This window comes from Pinus tabuliformis, chromosome X (assembly GCF_031772625.1).
Source record: "Pinus tabuliformis cultivar Carrire ecotype Pingquan chromosome X, CPIR1, whole genome shotgun sequence".
Taxonomy (NCBI): domain Eukaryota; kingdom Viridiplantae; phylum Streptophyta; class Pinopsida; order Pinales; family Pinaceae; genus Pinus; species Pinus tabuliformis.
The window spans coordinates 948,641,845-948,662,147 of record NC_142308.1 but is presented as its reverse complement, the minus strand read 5'-3'; the positions used below and the strand labels follow the sequence as shown (position 1 = coordinate 948,662,147).

The 20,303-nt window shown below is 39.3% G+C and overlaps 1 protein-coding gene across 1 annotated transcript in view; it reads right to left on the bottom strand.

Moving 5' to 3' along the window:
* Positions 1-20,303, bottom strand: part of LOC149142831 (26S proteasome non-ATPase regulatory subunit 2 homolog A-like) — a 99,450-nt gene that overhangs the window by 24,152 nt on the left and 54,995 nt on the right. The window contains exons 8-12 of the mRNA XM_089449647.1: positions 16,994-17,032; positions 16,825-16,907; positions 16,435-16,549; positions 16,158-16,232; positions 10,412-10,573 (exon numbers count right to left, since the gene is read on the bottom strand). Of these exons, the coding sequence (XP_089305773.1) occupies positions 10,412-10,573; positions 16,158-16,232; positions 16,435-16,549; positions 16,825-16,907; positions 16,994-17,032 (474 nt within the window). The remainder of the gene's footprint in view (positions 1-10,411; positions 10,574-16,157; positions 16,233-16,434; positions 16,550-16,824; positions 16,908-16,993; positions 17,033-20,303) is intronic.

Sequence of the window (20,303 nt, the reverse complement as noted above, 5' to 3'; positions counted from 1 at the left end):
CGCAACTAGAGCATGTTTGAGAAAATACATTCTAAAGAGCGCAACCGATTGACACAAAAACGCTTGAATGACCTTGTATTTGTCCATTACAATCTACGACTTCGCAACAAACAAACTAGGTGAGACTCGAGAGCTTGAATTTGAAGGTTTCATAATCTAGTTCGTACTTTAAAGTTCAAACTTCAAACTTCAAAGTGAAACTTTAATTCACATTTCAATGTCTCATGATAATGACAGGTATGGATCATTCACCAATCGACCTTGAAGAGATAGATTTCCAAGCTACAAATGCGGCAGACTGGGTTCCATCAGATGAGCCTCCTCTTTTAAACCTTCATGACTTGGAGAACTTTGAGAGTCAAGCAAACGAAGGAGTGGAAGGAATCGCTTCTAGTTCTCACTCTTAAGAGTCTTAGACTCTTAGTTGCTGATTTTTTTCTGATTAGTATGCAGTTTTTTGTAAACTTTTAGAAGCATATGCTTCTAAGGACTCAAGACTTAGTGCTTTGGATCATGTTTGGACTCATAACATATATGAGATACTTATTTATTCATGATATTTTGGACATCTATTGATATTATGCATTGTTTGGACATGCCTTTACCCAATATTAATGAAAAATGGTTTTTTTAATTCAATATATGTGTATATTTTTATTTAATGAATTCAACGATTTTTTGCCGATTTTTTCCCTATCCGATTAAAACTATTCGCTATTTTGCCTCGCCAATTTATTGTCGATTCCGAGTCTGGTAACATTGATTAGAACAATGATGTCCATTGCTTCAAAGATGGGGTGGAGGATACATAAGATGGATGTGAAGAATGCCTTCCTCAATGGGGCAATTGCAGAAGAGGTGAATATTGAGCATCCTAAGGGATTTGAGGTGCATGGGAGAGAGTCTCATGTATGCAAGTTGAAGGCCATTTATGGGCTGAAGTACGCTTCACACACATGGTACAACAGGATCGAAGGATATCTTCTTGGACTTCACCAAGAATGAGGTGGACTCTAACTTGTACTATGCACTTGTTGAAGCTTAATCACTTATCTTAGTCTTGTATGTTGAAGATATTTTCTTGATGGGACCAAAGAAGCTTATAGGGATGTGTAAGGAGGATCTTGCTTCGAAGTTCAAGATGAAGGACATTGGCTTAATGGACTACTTTTCAGGGTTGAGATCTTGAGGAGATTCAAGATGGAGGGTTGCGAGCCTCTGTCTACACCAAAGATCACTAACTTGAGGAAGCTCAATGTTTATGATGGCAAGTTGGTGGACCCACACTATATAGGCAACTGATAAGTTCCTTGATGTATCTGGCCAACACCAAGACGCATATTTGTTTTGTTGTGAACACACTCAACTAGTTCATGGTGGAGTCAAGACAAGTTCATTAGGTGGAAATGTGTTGAGGTACCACGTACGATGGACTTTGGGCTCAAATATGTTGGAGTTGGTGGAGTGGAGTTGTAGGGGTACATCGATTCTAATTGGGTTGGGCGTTCTGTGGACAGAAAATTTGCTTTTGGATGTTGTTTTAGCTTGGGATTAGCCATGATCACATGGTACAGCAAGAAGTAGCAATCAGGGGCACTTAGTTCAAAAAAAGCAGAGCACATGGCAACAAAATTCAGAAAGGCAGAAAGATTTTCTTATCTTGATAATTACATGTGATGTATTTGAATTCTTATCAACTTCTTTTATCTTTTTATCATCAAGCAACTATCAAAACAAAAGCATGAAGATCAAAACAACAAATGACACAGTATGTAGGCTCTCAGCCAGGAAAAAACCCCTCTCTTAGGGGAAACCCCAACCAAAATTCGCTTATCTTCTTCAAGAATCAATTCAAATGAGACAACCAAGACCCCTTAGACCAACAATAAAACCTTCTCCAATCCACCAAGTCAGCCTTCCAAGATAGAGTAGTCAAATTCTTCAAAGTCAACTCAAGTCAAACACTTCAATTCAAGTCAATCGGGGTCTCAACCCTCTCTTGATACAAAAATCCCAATGAGGGTCTATTACATGATGACAAGGACTATAGTGTATGACTCATGACACAAACCTAGAAGCACTCAATGGGTGCTTTGACCTATATACATAATAAATTGAGCATGAAACCCATGCTTGTAAAAAATATTTTTTCTTTGATATTTACACTAATTTTCTTTTCTTTTCTTTTGCAAATACATAAAAATTACATCATGTCATGAGTCAAACAACAATTGTGAACACTGATACTAGTTACATTTTCAACATGAAGATGGGGCCAATAGTGATTCATTGTGACAATCAGAGTTGCATTAAGCTCTCTAAGAATTTGTGTTTCATGATCGGTCCAAGCATATCAAGATCAGATATAAGTTCATCAGAGACAGAGTCCAAAGAGGTGTTGTGAGATTGCAGTACATTTCCATAGAAGAGCAGGTGGCAAATATTCTCACTAAGCCTCTAGTGAAAGGGAAGTTTTTGAACCACAGAGACAAGCTAGGGGTAGTAGATAATCCCTTCCTTGCTAGGAGGAGTGTTGAAACTTGTAGCTTTAGAAGGTCTTTTGCAGGCTTGGTGTCTTAGCAAGCAGGAGATGATTAATTGTCTCTTTAGGTGCTTGCTTGGTGAAGTAAGTAATTTATGTCTTCTTTCCTAAGTCTAATTTAGGAAAAGAACAATAATTAAAGTTAATTAATTATTGTGGATTATTAAGTCAATTTCTAAGGATAAATAATGAAATTTTTTAAGTAACTTACAAATTATCTCAACCATTGATCTCCTAGATCTTCTATAAGGGAGATTAGGGTTAGGGATTTGGGCTTGATGAAAGATTATAAAATAAGCCTAAGGGAAAGGTGAAAACGCATAAGGAGAGAAAGCGATTTTCTCTAGAGCAAGAGGCTCAGCTAGGCTGTAACACAGAGAAGGAAGAGTGCAGATTGATTCAAGAGCGTTTCTAGGAGGTCGAATTGTTGGGCATTGCAGAGCCAAATTGTTGAAGCAGGGAAGAAGTCGATTTGTTGGAGTCTGGAGAGGCCAACTTGCAAAGGGCAAATCTCCCCCAAGGCACAGACGTTGTTTGAAGGGAAAACACAAGGCCAAATAGCTAGTGAGAGGTGGGCCCAAAATTCTCCAGGCCAAATTTCTTCATAGGTTAATTTCTACTGGGCTGAATTCAGAATTTATTTGATTAATAAAATAAAACGCTAGGAATAAATAATTGTTGCGAGAAAATAGATTTGGGCCGGTATTAGGAGATTTAACATCCATGACTCTACATTATATTGTGTGCGCACATATTTTTATGATCATTTATTTGTTGAATGTCTTTAGCCCAATTTTATTCAATTTAAGAAAGGTATGCTCGGAAACAATCTCAAGAGAGTATAAAAATACAAAAGAAAAGATGAAATCTGTGAGATTAGAATGCCATTCTATATAATTGGGAAAAGGAAATGGATGCAGGATACTTGACCCAATTAACATGTATCTAGCAGATTTTACTTGGTGTCTCACATAAGGGAGGAACATTCAATTGCAAAAATATATAGGAGAAAGGGCTATAGTGTGATTGCTGAAAGGCTCAACAAGTTTCCAATGAGGTTAGAGTGAACACCAGAGTTTTGTAACACTTCAGTTCCAAGCACCAGCAAAAAACTCTTGAAGCAGATACTTTAGGAACTCTATGATCATGCCTTTTAAGTCCCAGAATACATGTTTAAGGCACCCAGAGTTCTAAATAAATTCAACAAGATGCAAAAATGTCAGGAAACAGAGAAAGCCATTGAGATTTATGGGCTATATATGTTAATTTTAGGTGTGTTCTATGCTTAGAGCAATTTATTTCAATTTTCACAGTTAGCTCAATATCTTTTCTAGATTAGCGATCACATCAGCATTATAGTAAACTGCAGATAGAACATAAACACAAAATCGCAGAAGACAAACCAAGACAAGAGGACACAAGATGTGGCGCTAGCTAGGGACAAACCCCAATGTGGGGAAACCCTTAATCATTTTTTCTTCTATGTTCTTCAATAGTTCAGCAGAGAGAGATAGTACATTTACATCAAAAGTCAACAGTTTGACTTTCTAGATAAGAGAATAGATCATCTCTAGATGAGATCAGTTGAAGACAAGCTGCTTCAACTGATTCTCCAAGGTGACTCCTTCACCTATCATTGTGTTGCATCTCGTCCATGTGTTGCACCTCACCATGCTGCACCATGTTGCACCCATCATTACTATGTTGCATCTCATCATGCTTTACCAATCATGACTGTACCCATCGTTGAATTGCATCATGTACCTTTGTTGTCCCAATGTGCTTGTTGCACCATGCTTGCCACCATGTGCTTGTTGCACCTTGCTTAACATATTGTCCCTAGCATGCTTGTTGTCCTTAGCATGCTTGTTGTTGCATGCTAGCTGTCCCTTGCATGCTAGTTGTAACATTGCATGCTTGTTGTATTTGCTGCTAAGTACCATACAACTGTCCCAATGTCAGTTAGTTGTCCCTTGCATGCTGCTCTCCTTCAGAGACAGATGCTTCTGCTGTTCCGGCAATTCCGACTATTCCCGGCAGTTTTGGCAGTTCCAGCAGTTCCGACTTTTCCTGGCAGTTCCAACAGTTCTGGCTTTTCTCGGCAGTGCCCGACAATTCCAGCTATTTCCGACAATTCTGACAGTTCCGGCAATTTCGGCTATTCCCGGCAGTTCCGCCAATTCCAGCTTTTCCCGGCAGTTCGAAAGTTCGAGCTTTTCCCGGAAGTTTCGGCAATTCTCGGCAGTTTCGACAATTTCGGCTATTCCTGGCAGTTCCAGCAATTTCGGCTATTCCTGGCAGTTGCGACAATTTCGACTATTCCCAGCAGCTCCGGCTTCTTCCCTCTGGATTAGGGCGGCATTATCCCTTAGGATCTCTCCTCCTAGTAAAACCCAAAGACAAGTAGAGAGGAAGAGATCCCAAGTGTGTTGAAATGACTTGAAGGCCACCTCTATTTATACTAAAACATTGAGCACAAGTGGGGTTTATTTGGTTGCTAGCCGACCTTGACGAATTGTCCCATAACACAAATAAATTCATATCTCCATGAATACTTATCAGAATTGGATGATCTTTAGATCAATCCTACACCTCTCGATGAGAGGGATCCAAGAAAAATGTTAGCTTCCATTAATAAGATGGCCCACATGGAGTTTGGCCCTAGTGGCCAATTTTAACACTCCCTCTCAATTAGGGAGAACTCCACCCGCTGATCCATATGTTTGACTGTACTATCTCTGCGATCAGTGCCCTGCACTGCTTTGCTTTGCTCTGCTCTGCTCTGTTGAACCATGACGAAGAAGAATTGATCGAGAATGTCTCATACCATTCTCTATTGACCCGAAGTCAGTTTCATCTGAAGAGAGTGTGTCACACCACTCTTACTGGCCCGAAGTCAGTTTTATTGATCCCAGATCAATATCACAAGAGTGTCTCAAACCACTCATACTGATCCCAGATCAATGGAGGTCATCCTAGCATAGGGAGTACAGTAGATACATTGATGCGTCCATCGATAGTACTACTATGGTCCCTAACCCCATTTCCTTGCTCATTGATCAGATGAGAGATACTTCCCATGAGTCCTAGACTACATGGGTAGGATGCCTCGACAGGAGAACTAATCATCCTGTCCACAGGAGAAGGAATCATCCTGCCCCACAGTCAACATGGGAGAACTAATCATCCCAGCCCACAGGAGAATGAACCATCCTACCCCACAATCGCCACGGGAGAACTAATCATCCCAGCCCACAGGAGAACTAATCATCTTGTTCCATAGTTGCCACGGGAGAACTTATCATCCCAGCCCACAAGAGAACCAATCATCATGTTCCACAGTTGCCACGAGAGAACTAATCATCCCGGCCCACAGGAGAACTAATCATCTTGTTCCACAGTTGCCACAGGAAACTAATCATCCCGGCCCACAGGAGAAATAATCATTCTGTTTCATAGTTGCCACGAGAGAACTAATCATCCCGGCCCACAGGAGAACTAATCATCCTGTTTCACAATTGCCACGGGAGAACTAATCATCCCGGCGCACAGGAGAATTAAACGTCCTATTTCACAATTGCCACGAGAGAACTAATCATCCTGTTCCACAGTCGCCACGGGGTATCACTGGGGAAGGTTGAACCTATCATCCTGTACATAGCGCACCACCAGGGGAGGGTGAGTTGCCCTGTGGTCGTATGTTGCTCCAGTAAGTACCCCAAACCCCCCAGAGCTCCCAGAGCTCAATGCATGCAACATGCAGGACCCTTATAAGGTCTCTCAACGACTCCAAGTCGTTTGGGAAAGTCACAGATTTGACCTTTCCTCGGGGCTTTGACAAAATGTATGCGACCTGTACATCAGTCTCAATGTGATGGAGCCTCCTTGTTCATCGACTTACCATATCCCAGATAAGGTAGTATCTAATGTCTATCTACTGGAGCAATCATCGAATATGGGATTCCTCAATAATCGACTCCCCCCTCTGGTTGTCACAGAGAATCAAAGTGGTATTCATCATGTGTACAAACACCTCACATAAGAGCTTCTGCAACCATGCAGCTTCACATGAGATCATACTCGTAGCTATGTATTCGGTCTCGGCGATGCTTATAGCAACCGACTTTTGCTTCCTGCTCGTCCATGATATCAAAGCAGAATCCAAAGAGAACCAGCACTAAGAAGTGATCTAGTGATCCTCCACATTCCCTACCCAGTCAGCATTCGAATAATCATGCAGTTTCATATTTCCGGCAGTGTATCTCAATCCATGAGAGATTGTGCCCCGAAGATATCTCAGAAGATTTTTGACACCAATCCAGTGAGGCTCAACCAAATATGAGCTCACCATGCTAACTGCAAAACATATGTCCGAACGGAAGTTCACCAAGAACATCAACGCGAATGAGTTTATGAAACTCAAAGGCATTTCCCAAATCTAGTTCGACATCATCACCATATAACTTCTGAAAGTTAAGATCCTCGAGGTAGTCACGGGCTTCCAGTTTACCATTCCATATCTGGAATCCAACTCCCTCTTACTTCTGCAAGTGAGAGGGTTTGTACATGTCAGAAATAGGTCGTCCTCAGAAGGTGCCGGTATGAGAGGCCTATCATCCACAACCTTCGAGCAATGGTTTGGATTGGTTTCACTCCTAGTGAATCTCAGCTTATCAGACAGCGATCAATCCTCTCATACTATGCTCAGGGTGTTATACTTCAAGCCATAGAGGGCTTTCTTCCACTTGTATAATGAAATTCCCGATCATGAATCTCAAACTCCTCGGGTTGTTACAAACCTGTGGACCTGCTACATGAGGGGAATGGTCCCCTTGTAAGATTTTCCTTCGGTACATCTCAGACATGTACCTTCATGCTCTTCTTGAATTCAAGCATCCCTATCACCATTTGACTCACATCGGGTAGGCCCCCATAGGTAGACCTCCGGTGTTATAGAGGTGATATGTCAATTGACATGATCCCTAATAGACCATCATGCAACTTGATACAAATTGCCAACCCTGAACCCATGAGAAAAAGCATCTTTGAAAATTCTATTTTTTAACACGTACCTTTCCATCGATGAATGCCACCCTGAAACCTTTGACTTCCATTTCCGAGATGGACACCAGGTTCTTGCGATTAGGTACATCAAAGAGATTCTTGTAAATGAATAGAGTTACCTTCATTCAATTGAGGGGTAACAACCTTTCCAGGTTAGGTGGCATCGACTCCAAGTATAATCCCACAAATGTTTCCATCTCTACCAAATTAGAGAGTGCACCCTTCTATCCGATGAAGTGCCTTGAAGCACTACAATCAATAAGCCAGATTCCCAAAGAATCTGAAGGAGAGGGCCAATACAAGATAATGCTTCTTTATCTTATCATAAACAACATTTGATTCTTCATACCTGGGGTTCCTTGCTTTCTTTGAAGAGTCGGCCATTTCCTTGATGACCTACATTACTTGTCATTCCTTTGATCATTGAAGATGTCCCTGGAATGATTGTTATCTTCATCAAGAGATGTGTCTCTGCCATTCGGACACTCCTTCGCATAATGGTCAAATTTATTGCAACCAAGGCATCTGCCTTTCCTTCCACCCTTAGATCCGGACTTCCCAATGAAGTGATCTTTAGGTAGGCCATCAAAAACTTCCGTTGTGCCATTCTGATAATATTCTCTGCTTTGACTTCACCCTCGGTGAATTTGAAGAGGGATGAGGAATCCACTGATCCTTTTGTCCTTTCCCAACTGTCTTTGGTGATTGCTCTCACTCTTGCTTGGGCATTGCCTTCACCTTAGCTCAGATACCATGTTCATTTTAGGTATGTACTATGCTTAGAGCAATTTATTTCAATTTTCACAGTTAGCTCAATATATTTTCCAGATTAGCAATCACATCAGCATTAAAGTAAACCGCAGATAGAACATAAACATAAATCGCAAAGACAAGCCAAGACAAGAGGACACAAGATGTGGCGCTAGCCAGGGACAAACCCCAATGTGGGGAAACCCTTGATCGATTCTTCGTCTATGTTCTTCAATAGTTTAGCATAGAGAGAGAGTACATTTACATCAGAAGTCAACAATTTGACTCTCTAGATAAGAGAATAGATCATCTCTACATGAGATTAGTTGAAGACATGTTGCTTCAACTGATTCTCCAAGGTGACTCCTTCACCTATCATTGTGCTGCGTCTCGTCCATGTGCTGCACCTCACCATGCTGAACCCATCATTACTATGTTGCATCTCATCATGCTTTACCAATCATGATTGTACCCATCATTGTACTGCATCATGTACCTTTGTTGTCCCAATGTGCTTGTTGCACCATGCTTGCCACCATGTGCTTGTTGCACCTTGCTTAACATATTGTCCCTAGCATGCTTGTTGTCCTTAGCATGCTTGGTGTATTTGCTGCTAAGTACCATACAACTGTCCCAATGTTAGTTAGTTGTCCCTTGCATGCTACTCTCCTTCGGAGACAGATGTTCCGGCAGTTCCGGCTGTTCCCAGCAATTCCGACAGTTCCAGCTTTTCCCGGCAATTTTGACAGTTCCGACATTTCCTGGCAATTCTGGCTTTTCCCAGCAGTTCTAACAATTCTGGCTTTTCCTCGCAATTTCAGCAATTCCCGGCAGTTCCGACAGTTCCAGCGATTTCAGCTATTCCCGGCAATTCTGACAGTTCCGGCTTTTCCCGGCAGTGCCCAGCAATTCCCAACAGCACTGGCAGTTCTGACAATTTCAGCTATTCCCGGCAATCTCGGAAATTTCGGCTATTCCCGGCATTTCCGGCTTCTGCGCTCTGGATTACGGCAGCATTATCCCTTAGGATCTCTCCTCCTACTAAAACCCAAAAACAAGTAGAGAGGAAGAGATCCCAAGTGTGTTGAAATGACTTGAAGGCCACATCTATTTATATTATAACGTTGAGCACAAGTGGGTTTATTTGGTTGCTGGCCGACCTTGACGAATTGTCCCATAACACAAAAAAATTGATATCTCCATGAATACTTATCGGAATCGGATGATCTTTATATCAATCCTACACTTCTCGATGAGAGGGATCCAAGAAAAATATCAGCTCCCATTAATAAGATGACCCACATGGAGTTTGGCCCTAGTTGCCAATTTTAACAGTATAAAAGGTTGTTGTTCACTTAATAGAAGTTGACAATATTGAAAAATCCTACCTAAGATACACTAGTTACTAGAATCAAGTTGACAGATATCGAGGATGAGTTTATGATGCATAGAAATTCTAACCTGTGTGCAATGGAGAAGGTAGATTGAAAACGTTGGATCGCATTTATATAAATGAAGAACATTATTGACAATAAAGGTCCAAGAATTTGTAGTTTACATAAGGAAATAATAACACTACCTCCTTGCAATCAGTTGTAGGTAGAGAAAAAAGATAGGTTCAGAATCAAGGGATACAAAGTTTAAGACTGTAACTAAGAGATTGACAATTATATCTGTCAAAACCATGTTGGATGATCCAGAAACTCAAACTCTCGCTTATGCCAATATGGAAAATAACACACAATGATTGTGTTAAATTTAAAATTATCTTACCTTATCTAATCAAGACATCACCAAGTCTTGCAGCTGTCATAAGGGACATTAAAATTTTAAAAATATGCAAATTATCTGTAGTAAACCATAAGCTGGCAAACAAGGACATCAACAAGTTCTGCTGCTAATAAAATAAAATAAAAGCTGTTGTTTCATATTTTTATTAAATGAAACAAACTACTAACCAGAAGTTCATGGTATTCTTCTGGTATGTGTACCAAGTTCAGAACATGATAAACAAAGATAACATAAAAAGATAAAAATAATCGAAAGCCATCTCACCTTATAGATATCCTCAGGGGACTTTGACTCCATTATCTCAAGATCACGTGCTAGAGTCAGAAAACCTTCACTTAGTTTTATGTTATTAATTATTTCCTGTAGTAGTTCCCGTTGCTCTTCATTGCCATTTGTCATTTCATCATCTAGCTCCAATGTCACTCCCTGAATGGACACCACACCATGAAAACAAAGTCAAAAATACTGAAATATTTGGGAAGATAGCTCCAATGTCACTCCCTAAATGGACACCACACAATAGAAACGAAGTTAAGAACACTAATATTTTGGGAAGAAAGGAAATGAAAATAACATTAAAACTCAAAATAATAAAAAGCAATTATAATATGAAATCATTGCTGCCTCAGATAACATCAGTAAAAAATATTATAAGCTGCAACCTTGTTAAGTCTATGAAACACAAACAAAATGATAACCTTGGGATCACATTTATCACATTCCGCTCTACTACTTGACTAAAAATCAAAATATGGACAGTTCACTGCTGCTAGATTCAACCTTTATAGTAAATAAAAATGCCCTGTGTGTACTCTACGATCCTTCACATGGGTAGCTAAGTTTGAATTCAAGAACTTCACACTGTTCAACTAACGATCAATATCATACCAGAGAGTATATGTCCCAGAAAAAAGGGAGGTGATTTGGGTATCTGCAACCTGGTATTCTCCACCTAGGTCCCGCTTAAGGGGGCCACATGCATAACAAAACTGAAGTGCAATAGAGGATTCCTCTACTACATTAATAAGTTGTAGCATCCTGATAATTATAGGAACCCTGTAGCTGGACATATTTAAGAAGAACTGTATTTCAAAATGAAATATCTGACAGGAACAGCTTAGAACATCAATGACACTCCTGCCTCTTAGGCCTGGTAGTCTGCTGGCTTATAGTGACAATAGCTTGTGGTACTTAACTTGAACAGTTAAGGCATGTGATGCATGTAATAAAAGTTTAAGGACATGAACATGAGCCACCCCAGTGTGTAGGATCCTTAGTGTAGAAACACCTTAGTGTAATAGCTTAATGGAATCGGGACGAAAAAATCGACAAGACAAAATGATGAAAAGGGGCTTTGAGAGGGCTGGTGTGATCATGGTGGCGATGAAAAAATCTACAAGACAAGATGATGAAAAGGGGCTTTGAGAGGCTGGTGTAATCCTGGCGGCGATTTAAGGATTTTTTGGAGATAAAAGTGACTCTAATTAGTAATAAAATGTCACTTATTAAATAAAAAGAGAAAAAGTGTTTTACCTAAGGGGTAAATAAAAAAGGGAAAAAGTCACTTGAAAAATAGGAGGAAAATGCACTAAGTGGCTTATTAATAAAATAATAAAAGGAGATTTCTAGAAGATTGGAAAAGATCCAGCAAAATCTTATAAAAGGGGAGAGAAGGTCATTTCTCATTCATTCTGGTTTATGATTATTTATTGTTGATTGATCAAGAGCTCAGGCGAGTTTCTCTCAAGGGTCTCACGCGACACTCTCACACTAGTTTCGGTGGACATCATTGCCACCCTAGTTGGCATTGTGGGAAAACCACACAGGTTTTCCGTTTGTGCTTCAATTTGCAAGGTTAGTTGGGAGACATTTCTTCAATGGGATGAATTGGTTATCATTGCCAAAGTTGAATGGATCATTGCTGAAAACATTTGCTAGAGCTGAAGGTTATTGGTTGAGGTCGAGTTGATTGGACGGTTGAATTCATTTGTTGTGGCCGAGATTATTTGCCGAAGATCTTTATTAGTTGGGGACAAGATTATTTGCTGAAGATCTTTATTTGTTGGGGCCGTGATTATTTGTCGAAGATCTTTGTTCACTGGGGCCCAGATTATTTGTCGAAGATCTTAATTGTTGGGGCCAAGATTATTTGTCAGAGCTGAGCTTATTTGTTGAGGCTGAATTCACCATTATAGGATGGGTCGAGTTGTTGACTATAGGAGTGTTGCATTGATTGAGTTATTTGCTGGTGTTGTATTATAGGTTCTCAGACTAATATTCTCCATGTAAATCTCTTGATCAAATTAATACAAGTCTCGTTGTGCCTTAAAATATTTCCGCTGAAAGTGCTTATTTGTTTTGCATACAAAGTGTTCAAAGAAAAGTTTGCACACAGTGCTAGCATATTTCAAATATGGGATATTACACCCTGTTTGTAGGCTAAATATGCCTCTTTTTTTGTTTTGAAATTCATCATAGGTTTTGCATTTTTCTTTTTTATTTGCATCTCTTTTCTTTCAAATCTGAAATTTCATCATCCACCATGGCCTCGAAAAGCAAAGACGCTGCATCGGTTCAATGTGATGTTGTCGATGGCAAAATGTACTGCAAATATTGTAAGCATCCAAGGGGATGAGGGGGCATTTATAGGTTGACACAACAGACTGGTATAAAAGGCATTTATAGGTTGAAACAACAGGTCAGAGAGAATGCACTAGTAGGATAGCAACTAAGAGTGCATTAGATACTAGTAGTATATTGGGGTATCAGAGGTATAGGCACCTCAGCGTGACCTGCCCCTCTCAGTTGGCATCAAAAAATTAGTGGATAGATTTTCAAACATGCAGCACCAAATCTAGGGAGTTTACGGAGCTTGTCAGGCAAGGAAGGAAGCAACATCATGTGCCATTTGATGAAGGACAAGCTTAGAGAGAGAGTGCAAAGAGTCCTTCAACTAGTTCATTTAGATATTTGTGGACCAATGCCAAGTATTTCCTTCTGCTTGTTGATGATTACAGTAGCATAATGTGGGTGTATTTTTTGAAACTAAAAGCTAAAGTGTTTAATGAATTTCAAAAGTTCAAAGTCTTAGTAGAAAAAGAAACAAGTTGCCAAATTACCTCTCTTAGGTCGCATAATAGTGGAGAATTATACTACAAAGAACTCAATAACTTTTGTGCTAAACATAGAATCAACAGGTAGTTTACTACACCCAACATCACACTCCACAACAAAATGCAATAGTTGAAAGACGTAATTTCACAATCACAGAAATTTCCAAATGTATGTTGTGGAACAAGTATGTTCCACAGAGGCTTTGGACCGAGGCAGTATTCACAACAATATACTTGTTAAATAGATCTCCTACGATGACAAAGTAAAAGACCCCAGAGGAACCATGGTTTGGAAGGAAGACCAAAATTAGTCATCTTAAAGTCTTTGGCTCTACTCCATATACTTGGATTCCAACTCAGAAGAGAACCAATTAGATCAAGGGAGCAAGAAGTTGGTGATCACAGGGTACAGTAACACTCATAAGGCTTACAAGTTGGTTGATACCAACACTGATAAGCGGAGCTTCAGCCAAGACCTTGTTGTTGATGAGGAAGTTGGACCTTTCCAAACTTCTTCCCAAATTACCAAGCTCACAAAGGTGGCGAAGGATTAAAATTGTCAAGCTTCAGGTAGCTCCACCTGAGGGGAGGGACGTTATCGAGCATAAGGAGTCTCCTAGGCCAGTAACTTTTGCTCCCAATTTTCCAAATCAGTATTCGGATTACATTCATATAGGCATCCCAAGTCATGGTGGCAATACTCACTCGGATGAGAAGGATCCCGGAAAAGATCCAAGTGGTGGCACATTACCATTGGTGATGTTTGGATTAAAGAAATGATCGATGGACAAAAATCGAGAGTAAAGAGCAAACATAAACCAAACATAGTTAACTTTACTCAAATGGCTAATATACAGGAAATCTATGAGCCACAACACTTTGAGGTGGCAAGAGGAAGATCCAAATGGGAAAAGGCAATGGAAATTGAACGTGAGAGTTTAAAAAAAAATTAGACTTGGGATCTCATATCTCTTCTGCCAAAGAAAAAACCCAATGGTTGCAAATAGGTGTACAAATTCAAGTACAAGGCATATGGTACGCTTGACAAGTACAAAGCAAGGTTGGTTGCAAAAAGGTTCTCTCAACCGGAAGGCATTGACTATGAGGAGACATTTAATCCTATAGCAAAGATGAGCACCATTTGACTTGTTGTAGCCATGGCAACGTAGTTTGGCAAGAAAGTACATCCAATGGATGTGAAGAGTGCCTTCCTCAATGGAGATTTGCAAGAAGAGGTATACATATATTAACTACAAGATTTTAGGGGAAGGAGCATCTGACCTATTGACTAAAGAAAGCTTTATATGGTCTAATGCAGACTTTTCGAGCATGGTGTATCAAGATTGACAGATATTTGGATGAATTGGGTTCCATCGGCGTCCTTCAAATTCCAACAGGCATGACAAAGAATTGGTAATAATATCATCCTTCTAGGAATATATGTAGAAGTTATTATTATTACAAGTAGTGAGGAAAAAGCAATAGAAGAAATCAAATCTAGTATGAGCAAAGCTTTTGACATGACTAATATAGGCCTCCTACATTAGTGCCTAGGTGTAGAAATTTGGCAAACAGACAGCAGCAATTTTGTCTCACAAACAAAATATGCTAAGAGTTTGCTTGACAGGTTCAGAATGACAAATTACAAAATCTCACCTACACCTATGGAGAAATGGCTGAAACTTGCAGCTGAGACTAACTCTAGGCAGATAATGAGTTGGTATACAGGAAACTAGTAGATAGTTTGATATATCATACAGCCACTAGACCTGATCTAAGTTTCGCCGTGAGCATCAATTCCAGATTCATGGCAGCAACAAAAGAAGAGCACTGGACTGCAGCAAAGCAAGTGCTGAAATATGTCAAAGGAACACTTGACTTTGGCATTCTTTATGGCGGAAACAAAAACCCTCAACTATTTGGGTATAGAGATTCAGGTTAGGCAGGTTCTGTCAATGATAGAAAATCCACTTCTGGTTATCTCTTCAGCCTTGGCACGAGTGCAATCACATGGACCAACAAAAAGCAGCATGCACTAGCCCTTTCATTAACAGAAACAGAATTAAGGAGCAGTGAAAGGAACATGCAAAGCAGTTTGGCTCAGGAGGATGCTTTCAGATATGCAGATGCAACAAACAGAGCCAACGCCACTGTTCTGTGACAATCAAGGGGTGATGAACTTGCCAAAAAACCAGTCTTCCACAAGGGCACCAAACATGTCGATGTATATTGCCACTTCATCAGACAGCTTGTACAAGATGGATATATCGAGCAGCAGTGCTGTCCCACAGAGGATCAAACTGCAGGCATTTTCACCAAGCCTTTGGGTCCCTAAAAATATGTATATTCCGGGATAAGCATGGTGTATTTAGTAGATTGACCATTAAGGGGAGGGTATTAAATTAAATATTAGTTTAATAATGGTCAAGTAGGTACTAGATTTAGGCATTAATAAAGTCAATTGAACTTTAGTTTATTTTATCCTTTTTAATATTTATGTCTTATTTCACTTTATGTGTATGGTCTATCCCACATTCATAAAGTGGATTGACTCAACTCCATTGTAACTTAAGTAAGAAAGCTTTTGCTTTCTCGCTATTTACAAAACACAATTAACTCTTTCGAGTTTTCTTGGTTTTTTTATGTGCTAAGTTTCCATAATAGTTCTCCAATTCCTTTCTTCTTCAAAGAATTGTGCTACAGTTTACTTGGCTTTTGCTGGAGAGCATGCTTGTGCGAGGGAGATCTTCAATTCTCCGAAGGATATTTGCATTAAAAGATAATTAACAGAACATTACCTATTAAGTACTATTAAAAAACATGATTTCCATATCAAGGCTCTGACTAGTCTCAACTAAAACTCAATTATTTCCCAAGAAAGGAAATTACTCCCTTACCTGTCGGGCCAAAAGGTAGCAGAGCTGCTTCTTCTGAAGAGGATCTACACAAGCAGTGAATATGGCCTTCACATACTGTTAAAAAGAGTAAAGCGAAAAAAGGTTAACTCACAGTAAATTTTACAAATCAAAGCCAAATCATAACAGAACTGCATATTTGTACATGAACATGACCAGTGTTCATCCAGCAATTGACCTCAAAGGACCAGAACGAAAAATAAAAATAAGAACTGAAAGATGAAAGATTCTGGAGGCTGAAGAGTAGAGTAGGATAGACCTGCATGTTGTGCATACATAAGGCCACTCTAAGTGCATTTGTGTATTCTCCAAATTTTGTATAAATTGAATAAGCTATGTCGAGGACTAACATGTCATCAGGTCCTGGAACATAACTGCAACATCAAAAGTAACTTTCCTAAATAAGATTTATATTGCACATGAGGCTTAGCCATAAAATATGGATATGCAAATCAATTCCATAATCAAAGAACCTTTTCCTCTATCTATAGACACCAAATGTGTGATTTTTCAAATTGGCACAGAATGACAACAAATTACCATACATGGAGGACAGCTGAATAGAACAGAAACAACAGAGACTATATATAGTGCTCAACTGTCCATATATCCTTCTAGTCTAACAATTTGCCAACTTTGTTCCCCTTACCTTGCAAAGCTTGTCAAGTACAAACATGTACGCTTATAATTTGTGGCGTCAATATGATCAGTTAACATATCTAACTCTTCCACCTGCATGTTGGAAAAACTACCTTTAAAATGTTATGACAATGCTTGCTAGTATAGCCATCTACAGAACATGACAAGTCTGACAGTACCTCCATTAAAAGGTCAACTGCTTCTGGTTCTGCATTGTGCTGCACAAAAGGAAAACTAGATCACTCTACAGCAGTCTTTTGAAACAATCTCTATTATCAGAACAAAAGGAAGGAATGCTAAAACAGAAATCAAATATAAATCACCTCGAATATAGAGAAATATGATGTGATAGAGAATACCTATTAGTTCAATTGATAAGAAATACAGTTGCCAAATGTTCCACTTAATTTTAACAGTTTACAATTAAGGCCTTATAAACCCATTAAAGTAGATGAAGAAGAGGGACAAACAACAGCAAAGTAATTAACAAAAATATAAATATTTCCCAAACATTAACGCAACAGCAGATGTTCGTCATTTCAAAAAAAAAATTGACTTGGAGTTCTGTGGAAGATTAAAATACCGAGGCTTTCTTTGGTGTACCTATGACCCGAAATCTTCACCATTCAAATACTTACAATCTAATCCACTTTGCAAATAGCAAATCATTTATTTTCCCGTTTTGTATAAATCAGGGCTAAATCTGAATCAACTAATACTAATTGTATGTAAATTTGGGACAATGTACTAGAAATCAGGGCCTAATTTTGAAATATTGACCATGTAAAGGCCAAATTTAACCTTGAAAGTTGAAACTTTCATCAAAAGGGATTCAAACTAGGCATAAAAGGGATATTTAACTTCTAATTATGCTAAAGGAAAAGCTAAATGGGCTGCAACAGCCAGTTAGAAGAAATGTAAATACTAAAAACTCACCAAACAGGAACACAAAAAGTTCAGTTGTCAGGGCCTCCAATCTGGAGGCCTATTCAAGGATAGGAGAAACCTTTCTAACCTACTCCAGCAGGCTAGGCATTGCCACAAACAACAAGGCCGAGGTAGAAGTCCTTCAAGTGAGATAGTGTCAGCCCTGGCAAGAATCCACTTTGCTTCAGAAAGTGGAAGGGGACAAACACTCTCATTAGTGACCACTGGAATCGAAGGGAAGGGGAGCATTACTTATTGGAAGATAAGTGCCAAGTTCACTAAATTTTTCACCTTAAATGAGGATTTCGGGGATAGAAAGGGAGAAAACCCACTAGTCTTCAAGCAAGCTAAACATTGTCGTGAACAGTGATTCTGAAATAGAAGCCCTTCACAGTTTTCCTCCCATCCAATCTTTCTGATCAAGCATCACTTGTTTCTCAATCAGACATTCCTCCTCTCTTTTTATCTAATGTAGTCTCTCACAAAATCTCCAACCTACTTCTGGCATTACTCACCCCCACTAATTGTGTATGAGAATACCTTGAAGAATAGTAAACACCCCTCTTCTGGGACCATCTTACCCAACTAGTTAATGCTGACAAGGATCGTTTATCTTATCCTAATCATTCCTCAAACATGGACTGCCTTAGCCACTTTTACGCCCATTCAACCCTTCTGATCAACCATCACTATACTTATGACCATCACTTGTCTCTCTCTCCCAGACAGCCTTCTCATCATTTTATCTCACACAATCTCCAACTTCACATCTTGCATTTATTCACCCTCCTATGGCATAGCAATTTTTTAGGACATCTCCCACCATCCAAATGTCAAAAAAGGTAAACAAAAACAACAGCATAATTAATCACAAACAGAATATTATGGTTGTATGTGCTTCTTTTTGCAGGGCGGTATAACCCCTTGAGTAAGGAATTTTGGTAGATAACGTGTTATAGTGTTAAGAAAAATGAATCAGGAGTGGGCATAGCTTGCACATGACACACATACACAAAGATGTAAGACCCTTTCAAATTCATATTTTTAACCCTCCACATACCCAATCCATCTACTTGCACCTAAACCTTATAATGTGTAACCTTTCCCCTATTTTGTCCCATGTCTTACTTTGTCCTATTTTGTCTTATGTATCAGCTTTCAAATTTTCTATAAAGCTCGTTTCTTTACTTCATGAACTATGTTCGCTTCGCTTTCTTTCATTATGAGGATATCAACATACACTATCTCAGTCCCTAAGACTTTTTAAGAACTGCTCCTTTAAACTGCAGTATTTGTGAAATGCTAATCAATGTCTTTGTACCAAGCACAGCATCTTGTTTCAACCATACAAAGGTTTCTTCAACATCAAAACAAGATGCCGGGGTTTCACTTCAAAATCCTAAAGAAGTTGCAATTGGGGATTTCATACCACCAAGTCTTTTGGTTGACTCAATAGGGCACATTGAAGCCCAAATCAACATTGATGAACCTCATTGACATCCGTAGACAAATTTATTGACAGAGATTAATATTGCTTGGTGAAGATCAACATTGATCAATTGTCAAAGGTCAAAAGTCAATTCGAAGGGAGAAGATAGGCATGGACTCATTGTCAATGATAACAATTATAACAGTGACATAATTGTTTGTGCCCTGTAAATAGGAGTGTTCACATATAGATTTAGGATGATCATGGTGCACATGTCTACATGAGTTTACTTGGGGTTGTTGGTGTTGTACCCTCCAGTCAATGTCAGGCAGTTCATTGTAAACACATTTCATCCCCATCGTCAAGTGGTAACTAGAATGGACCTTTAGTGTAGACCATAAACCACTAGTCTAATCTGGCAAAGGATATTGAATATCAAATCACAAAGGCCTAGTAACATATCACAAAGAAAACTAGCCTGATGGACCTTTAGTGTAGACCATCAACCACTAGTCTAATCTGGCAAAGGATATTTAATATCAAATCACAACTCAAGCTAACCCACCAAGCTTCTTCCATAGAGATGTGTGTGTGGATATACATACATACAAACAAGCGCATGCACACACATACACAATTACATATATGTGTGTGTGCATATATGGACAAAGCCCAATGGGTTAGTCGAGTATACAAGCACACACACACACACACACACATATGTATGTATATGTACACATACACACATGTATATAATATGCATACATAAAAACATACATGTGTGTGTGTGAGAGTGCCATAGAGAGAGGGCAAAGCCCAGTGGGTTACTCAAGTATAGACACACATGGACAAAGTCTAGTAGATTAGCTTGCACGTGTGTGTCTGTACATTTATGTGTATAAATATACATACATAGCCTAGTGGGTTAGCTTGAGTGGTTGAATGTTGTGAATTACAAATGGGACATCATGGGGTCAACTCCCCGAGCTACCTACCTTTGTGAATATTGTGTGCCTCAATCAATGTCCCCACTGAGTTTGGTTTCCAAAACTGCAGCCCATTGGTTTACCCTTGATACTATCCTCAAAATGAGGAGAAGTGCTCAATGGGTTTCCCTAGGATGCGCATTTCAT